Genomic DNA, 8,234 nt, shown 5'->3' on the forward strand with positions numbered 1-8,234 from the left:
AGTTTTAAAAATGGAGGCCAGCAATCGGCACTGGACTGCTGTGGAAAGTTCATTTTTGATCCAAACTAAATTTCAAGACCGGATGAATGAAAAACTGGCAATACGGAGTTATTCCAACAAGTGAAAGAAAAACTCGGGGAAGTCGGAATCACGTGATGTTGATGTTTACGTTTTACTGGGCATGCCCCATTGACTATTCTGGTTGATTGTAGCGTTTCATGTAGACAAGCGATTGGAATATTCCTTTCCATATATACCATTGTTTTCGGAAAAGTCATTCCGAAAGAGTCCATTCAGAAAGAGGAAAAACCCCTCATGTAAACGTGGATAGTGTCTTAATTATCCAATTGAAGATTCTTGCTGATACCAAGTCATGATTTGGTATCGTTAAAGAAGAGGTGTAGTGCATCCATTATAAGGAATTTCAGGAATATTTCTGTTTATTAAAACAAATGTACACATCATTTTTGAAATACATATAAACATGAAAATATACATACTGGCAATTATTCAATTTCACACTGATAGACCGTATTGGTCGTGTAAGGCATTCTTGGATCAACAAAGGTGGTTGATTTGTGATGGGAAGTGGATATTCTATGTTGCTAACATCTAACATTTAACATTTAAAAGTTGAATTTTGGCATCAATTCTAATGAAATAAATCCACCATATGCAACTGGCAGGTTCTTTGCCTAGATTACAAAATTCCAAGGAAGGTGCTGGCATCTATCATTTCACTCAATGTAAGGCTCCCAAATTGATAAGGACAGGAATGTCATTCACTGGAATGTCCAGATCGGATGTATTTACGGTTATCGACATACTTAACCAGACCAGGGTTCAATTCCACCCTCGGCCATCTCTGTGTGGAGTTTGCATGTTCTCCCCGTGCATGCGTGAGTTTTCTCCGGGTACTCCGGTTTCCTCCCACATTCCAAAAACATGCTAGGTTAATTAGCGACTCCAAATTGTCCATAGGTATGAATGTGAGTGTGAATGGTTGTTTGTCTATATGTGCCCTGTGATTGGCTGGCCACCAGTGTACCCCGCCTCTCGCCCCAAGACAGCTGGGATAGGCTCCAGCACCCCCGCGCCCCTTGTGAGGAAAAGCGGTAGAAAATGAATGAATGACATACTTAACCTTAGATAGGGAATATTTTCCTGAAAATAAAAAAATAAACGTGTCCATGGTTAATCAAAGGCATAGTGTCATAACATATAATGTCTTTGGATCATTCCGCCATCAGCAAAGATACTCGGATCTGGAGCTGTCGCTCTTGTAGGTCATCTGGGAATCTATACTGGACCTGGAGCACAAGAGCATTCTCTCCGATTCATGCGTCGGCCTCCTCGCCCAAAGCTCGGTCGGGTGGGAGTTCATAGTTCTTTGCTTCATAGTGATGGTCTCAAACTTGACATAGCTCTCCTTCTCCAGCTCCTCCTCATCCTGAGCTGCTTCGCTTCCTTTGCAGTAGAGTGCGAGGATCTTGTAGAGCAACAGCGCAATGAGAGGTAACGCCAGCACGCAGGCTATGCTGCTGATGATGATAAAAAACTGATTCTGACCACCGTCTGCAAGTGTGGAGAAGTTAATGCAAGGATCTTTTCCTGCAGCACTACCTTTTGCTACCAGGCAGACAGAGTATCTTATGCCGGGGGAGAGTTCCTCAAGGAGGATTTTACCACTGCCTGCATTTGTCTCGACTGTTCTTTTAAAGTCATCTTCACCATCTTCTCCATAAGGTGAATATACGACCGTGAGGGGGGAGTTCTTTGGTAAGCCCTGTGCTGTCCACAGAAGAACTGCACTGTCAGATGTTTCCTCCACAATCTCGAGATCTTTGATGGTCTTTGATGCATTACTTTTCTTGTTCTCTTCATCTGAAGGAAACTTTTGTCCACCATTTCCTTGCTTAATCTTCGCAGGTTTGAGCGAACCTTTTTGGACATCGTTGCCTGGAGTAGTTTTTGTCTTTGCAGGGACAGCGACCATTGTTGTTTGCCTCCTGGAAACGACCATGGATATGGTCGAGGTTAAGACGGGCCGGGCTGTTCCGGAATCATATGTCAAGTCTTGGTCGGGGACTCCTGTCCCGGTGATGGGCTTTGGTGGAGAAACGGTGGTACTCATGCTGCCGGCTACTGAGAGGGAGATTGTGGCTTCGACTGTGCCTGCGTCATTCTTAGCCTTGCAGCTGTAGTTCCCAGCGTCTTTGTGCGATATTCCGTGCAAGCTCATGATGGACCATCGAATGCCATCCCCTGGAGACTCCTGTACTGTAGAGTTTAAGCAAGAGAACCCAAGTCAAAAACTGCTTCATATCAAGTTTTTGTTAAAACCAGAAGCTTCATACCCGTGTTGTTGACAAGCGACCCATCCGCCCTCGCCCAGTACAGAGTTGGTGTTGGATAGCCAGTGGCGTCACATCGCAGGAGAACATTACTACCCAGCGAAGACGTAATCTTCGTTGCTGAAGTCATGACTGATGGTGTTACACAATTGTCAAGTTCTGCACGTTGGAAGAGAACACCGGCCAGATTCTCTGGTCCACTGCAGGTCAGGAACAGATCCATGAGAACCACGGGTGTCACGGCCATTTTGGATATCTCGATCAACTTTGAGATCTTACAGTCGCAGAACCAGGGGTTGTCCTGGAGGCCTGTTGATATAAGTATTAGAGACTTTTATTATTCCTTACTTTGTCTTTATTGTTATTTTCTAGCATCATAGAATAGGACTTTAATTGGCCGTGTCGGTGAGGTTACCATATTGAGCACACAAGCTGCAAGCACCTGTTGCACACAATAAGTGAGCACATGTACCGGTGCATATGAAATCCGTTTAACCAGATTAGTTTGTCCTAACGGTGTCAGCGCATGTAATCTGCCCGTGGCCTTTATTCACTTTGTGGCGACTCGCCAGCCACATCAATAGATTACCGTGTTGGGACGGTGTATACATGTAAAGAAAAAAAAAATCAGACTCAGTGTGGCTACTGTGGTTGAAGGTGGGCAGGTTTTGTTTTGTTCACCTCACACGCTAATCTTGTCTTCTTGACGTACGCAAGAACACACCTGCTGTGTTTCCTTTACATAAGCTATCTTGGCCTATTAAGTACACTTGACTCCACCTGGACTGGAGCAAACCGAAAAACCATTGGCAATAACAACACTCCATTGTGTTGAGGCCCCACTCCATTGTCTGTCTGTTAATGACTGTCCTTTTGCACCACATAAGAGTGAAACTGTTCTTATCTGGGCATGCCTCTGCCTTTATAGGATCAATTCTTTGGATCCTGCAAATCGGACCAGAGCTGTCCTATCTAGGCAGACTAGAGCTAGACTCACGATGCATGTAAGATATGATATTGTTTATTGATTCTAATAAAAATGCAAACACATGTGTATTGCAATGCAGTGCTTGCTTGACACTGAGCCGCATAAATATATAAATATTCAAGATATGCCCAAAGCATTGTTACAATGTTATTTTTTACACAAATGCAGATCCTTGGTATGGCTAAACAAGAAATGAAGCATACATTGTTTTATTGCCCAATTAATTAGAGTAACAAATTAACTGTGGACAATGTGCCACTGCTTAGAATAATCTAATTTGATTGTGTCTTGGCCCTTGCAGGTTTGGGTAATTAGGAACCAATTTGGCTAGATTAGGAGGTGTGATGGAAGGAACTTGCTGATGTAATTATGAGTGACCTGTCTTGGTCGTGCCATCTTCTAAAACCCAGCGAGACACGTTCTTTGCTACTTACCCAGCACTACCTTCTGGGAGGCATTGGATGTCACTGGCTCGCCATTGAACGGCGGCCAAATATCCATAAGGTCGGAAGGCAGGGTGGCTAGCTTGTTGCTGGATAGATCCAAGTATGTGATCTTAACAAGGTAGGGGATGGCCTCATTGGGGATGCTGGTGAGTCTGTTGTTGTGTAGGTCCAGGGTCCTCAGCATGGGCATCTCTTTGAGAGACTCCCATGGGAAGACAGAGATCATGTTGCCATCCAGCCTCAGCTCGTGGAGCACTTTGAGGTTGTAGAAACTTCCAGTATCCACCGAGTTGATGGAATTGTAAGTAATCCACAGGTAGCGTAGCTCCACCAGGTAATAAAACGCTTCTGTCGGAACCCGGCGGATTACGGTTTTCTCAATCCGAAGCTTGACTGTGTCCACCGGAACATTAACAGGGATGTCTGACATGTCTGGGTCATTGCAGAGCACAGACCTGTTAAGACAATAAGAAGTACGTAAACAGCATGCTTATTACACAGGTGTGACTTAGATTGGCCCCAATAAAAGTCACTCCAAAATGTGCAGTTCCCAATACACTTAAACTGCACATTTTGTCAAAATGCTGATGAGATTGCACAAGTGAGTAATGCAATTGGAAACCACATTTTGGAATAGCCTTTTATTGTGCCCAACCTAAGAACATCTGTGCAATAATTAAGCTTTCAAATGTGCAAATATAAGGTCTAAGATGCTGATTAAATGGCATTACTGCGCAGGTGGGCCAACGTTGGGTCACAATAAAAGGCTACTCCAAAATGTGCAGTTCCCAATACAGTTAAACTGCACATTTTGTAAAAAATGCTGATGAGATGGCCCAAGTGAGCCTGAGGTTGGCCACAATAAAAGGTCACCGCAAGATGTGCAGGTTAATGCTATTTCAAATTGCACATTTTGGAATAGCCTTTTATTGTGGCCAACCTAAAGAACACCTGTGCAATAATTATGCTTTCAAATTATGTCTAAGATGCTGATTAAATGGCATTATTGCGCAGGTGGGCCAAAGTTGGGCCACAATAAAAGGCTACACCAAAATGTGCAGTTCCCAATACAGTTAAACTGCACATTTTGTCAAAATGCTGATGCGATTGCACAAGTGAGCCTTAGGTTGGCCACAATAAAAGGTCATTCCAAGATGTGCAGGTTAATGCTATTGGAAACTGCACATTTTGAAATAGCCTTTTATTGTGGCCAACCTAAGGAACCCCTGTGCAATAATTATGCTTTCAAATGATGTCTAAAATGCTGATTAAATGCCATTATTGCGCAGGTGGTCCAAAGTTGGGCTACAATAAAAGGCTATTCGAAAATGTGCATTTCCCAATACAGTTAAACTGCACATTTTATCAAAATGCTGATGCGATTGCACAAGTGAGCCTGAGGTTAGCCACAATAAAAGGCCACTCCAATGTGCATGTTAATACTATTGGGAACGGCACATTTTGGAATAGCCTTTTATTGTGGCCAACCTAAAGAACATCTGCGCAATAATTATGCCTTCAAATGATGTCTAAGATGCTGATTAAATGCCATTATTGCGCAGGTGGGCCAAAGTTGGGTCACAATAAAAGGCTACTCCAAAATGTGCAGTTCCCAATATAGTTCAACTGCACATTTTGTCAAAATGCTGATGCGATTGCACAAGTGAGCCTGAGGTTGGCCACAATAAAAGCTAATTCCAAGATGTGCAGGTTAATGCTATTGGAAACTGCACATTTTGGAATAGCCTTTTATTGTGGCCAACCTAAGGAACACCTGTGCAATAATTATGCTTTCAAATGATGTCTAAGATGCTGATTAAATGACATTATTGCGCAGGTGGGCCTAAGTTAAGCCACAATTAAAGGCTACTCCAAAATGTGCAGTTTCCAATACAGTTAAACTGCACATTTTGTCAAAATGCTGATGCGATTGCACAAGTGAGCCTGAGGTTGGCCACAATAAAAGGCCACCCCAATATGTGCAGGTTAATACTATTGGGAACCGCACATTTTGGAATAGCCTCTTATTGTGGCCAACTAAAGAAACACCTGTGCAATAATTATGCTTTCAAATGATGTCTAAGATGCTGATTAAATGTCATTATTGCGCAGGTGGTCCAAAGTTGGGCCACAATAAAAGGCTACACCAAAATGTGCAGTTCCCAATACAGTTAAACTGCACATTTTGTCAAAAATGCTGAAATATGATTGCCCAAGTGAGCCTGAGGTTGGCCACAATAAAAGGTTAATGCTATTTCAAATTACACATTTTGGAATAGCCTTTTATTGTGGCCAAACCGAAGGAACGTCTGTGCAATAATTATGCTTCCAAATGATGTCTAAGATGCTGATTAAATGGCATTATTGCGCAGGTGGGCCCAAGTTGGGCCACAATAAAAGGCTACTCCAAAATGTGCAGTTTTACATATGTATTTTTGTAGATTTTGAGTGTGGTATTTGTATGACTTGTGTTGTATCTCTTTTTACTGTTGGACCTGTTAGACATACTCTAATTTCCTCTCAGCCTAACCTAACAATACAGCGGGACAGACGCTGACATCAGTGATAATTAGATCTCCTACACGGATTAACACGAGTGTGAACACACATTATCCCAGGACACGGCAGTAGAACTGTGTATTTTAATCACAACACTTATGAATTTCTTTTGGTAGAGACTGTTGAATATTCTGTGACGGTCCAACAATCTGTATTTCATTTGGCCATTCAAATTGAGCCTCAGTTCTGTTACAAGCCATTGAAAACCTGCCTTGATAATCTATGTTAAAAAAAAAAAGTAAAAAAAAAGTGCTTTTTTTTTTTTTGCATAGTTACCTGGTCCCGGCTCCATCGGTACGTCCATGGAAGACACAAGTGCATTGGGCTGGACAGAAGGGATGAACCATATTAAGGCAGCATAACAACACCAACACATGCAGGACTTGACGCATCATTTCACAAAAACGACCCCAAACAGTCACATTGAGGAGAGATCAGGGAAAAGGACATCGGGATTCATTAAAAGCTTGAAGAATTCCTCCCAAAAAACAAATGGAGAATAAAGAAAAGAACTTTCAAAGTCCATAAGCGGCGGCAGGCTGACGGTCGACTTACAGTACAGGTCACCTGTGAGATACTAATCACTGCCCCTCCCATCTTCGGAAAGATTACCAGAGGATTTCTTTGGGTTGTAAGGGTCACGCAAGCTGTGGCGCAGGTCATTTAAACATGGCGCTAATCAGCCGCTTGCAGAAAGGGTTCCCCCTCGTGATCAGACCAGATCCTCACTAAGGATTCTTCCTTTGCAGCATGACTGAAGTGTGCTGTGTTGTTATGCACTGATCTCTACATCAACTCTATGGATGTTGCTCCAGTCGCCACACAGGGAACTACATAAACTGTATAAACAATGAAAATGTACTGCAGATGTAATACTACGTCTGTGTGCCAGGTGCTTATGAGCGATTTGTCTGGCAGCACAGTGCAAAGTGTAATTTTGGATGTGATTTATGGCCTGACAGGGCGGATCTGGGGCCAAAGTCTTGATAAATGGTTATTGGAATGGACAGCATTTTTTTTTTTGTGCAGATAATTGGAGTTAAATCCCTGCCATAAAGCTTAGAATAGCAATGGTCTATTGGAAGTCGATCAAACATAAAACAACAAGCTGCATTTTGTATAAAAAATATCATAATTACATTTTATTTTGTCGATATTAATGATGGCTACTCTATACCGTTTATTGCAGTAATTATTGCATTATGGAATTATATTAGATCAGCTCTTAATATATTTATTTAGTTTGTCTTCCAACATTTATTTCCAATTTAGGATGGAGTAGTGCCATCCAGTGGTTCAAGGCCATTGCTCTTCCTCATTGAATATGGTCTTCCTTAGAGACCTCCCCAATGCAGCACCCTAGGCCAGACTTTATATTGCACCTCCCTGCATCGGCAAGTTAAGTATCAGTAATACTAGTAAACTATAAATACAGCAATCATCAAATATCAAGCAATTTAAATAACCATAAAGTTTGCACAAGATAACATTTTATATCATTTTACGACACAACAGCTGTGTATATACAAAAGCATAAAATACCTATATACCTTGTACGCTCAAGTTTTTCAATATATATTGATTTTTGACAGTGAACAAATACACAAATTCAGGCATTCAGAAGATGTCATATTCTACACTGATCAATAATATTACTTTAATAACACAATATCAACCGCAGGAAATCCTTCACTATAAGGAAATCCTAATGTAAACTTGTGATTCTGTAGTATGTCTTAATTTATGTCCTATTTTCTCTTATTATATTTACTATATTGGTTAACATGAGTGACTGTGGGGGTGTTATTCCATGTCTAGAGGGCTCTTATAATGTTAAAACCTATTTAGACGGTAGTAAACAGATTTTTAATGCTCTAACTATGAAAA

At 41.6% G+C, this 8,234-nt stretch overlaps 1 protein-coding gene and 1 long non-coding RNA gene across 2 annotated transcripts in view; one reads left to right on the forward strand and one right to left on the reverse strand.

Moving 5' to 3' along the window:
• The window catches only part of LOC131107832 (uncharacterized), a 204,444-nt gene that overhangs the window by 28,924 nt on the left and 167,286 nt on the right, over window positions 1-8,234 (forward strand). The gene's annotated exons all lie outside the window — the stretch shown is intronic.
• lrit3a (info leucine-rich repeat, immunoglobulin-like and transmembrane domains 3a) lies at window positions 347-6,931 on the reverse strand. The gene is made up of 4 exons (XM_058058132.2): window positions 6,624-6,931; window positions 3,777-4,243; window positions 2,358-2,663; window positions 347-2,280 (listed from the first exon to the last, which is right to left on the reverse strand). Exons 1-4 carry the CDS (start codon window positions 6,740-6,742, stop codon window positions 1,247-1,249), a joined length of 1,926 nt encoding a protein of 641 aa, XP_057914115.2. The 5' UTR covers window positions 6,743-6,931; the 3' UTR covers window positions 347-1,246.

The sequence above is a fragment of the Doryrhamphus excisus genome, linkage group LG23 (genome assembly GCF_037039965.1).
Source record: "Doryrhamphus excisus strain RoL-2023G ecotype Guam linkage group LG23, RoL_Dexc_Guam_v1.1, whole genome shotgun sequence".
Classification (NCBI taxonomy): domain Eukaryota; kingdom Metazoa; phylum Chordata; class Actinopteri; order Syngnathiformes; family Syngnathidae; genus Doryrhamphus; species Doryrhamphus excisus.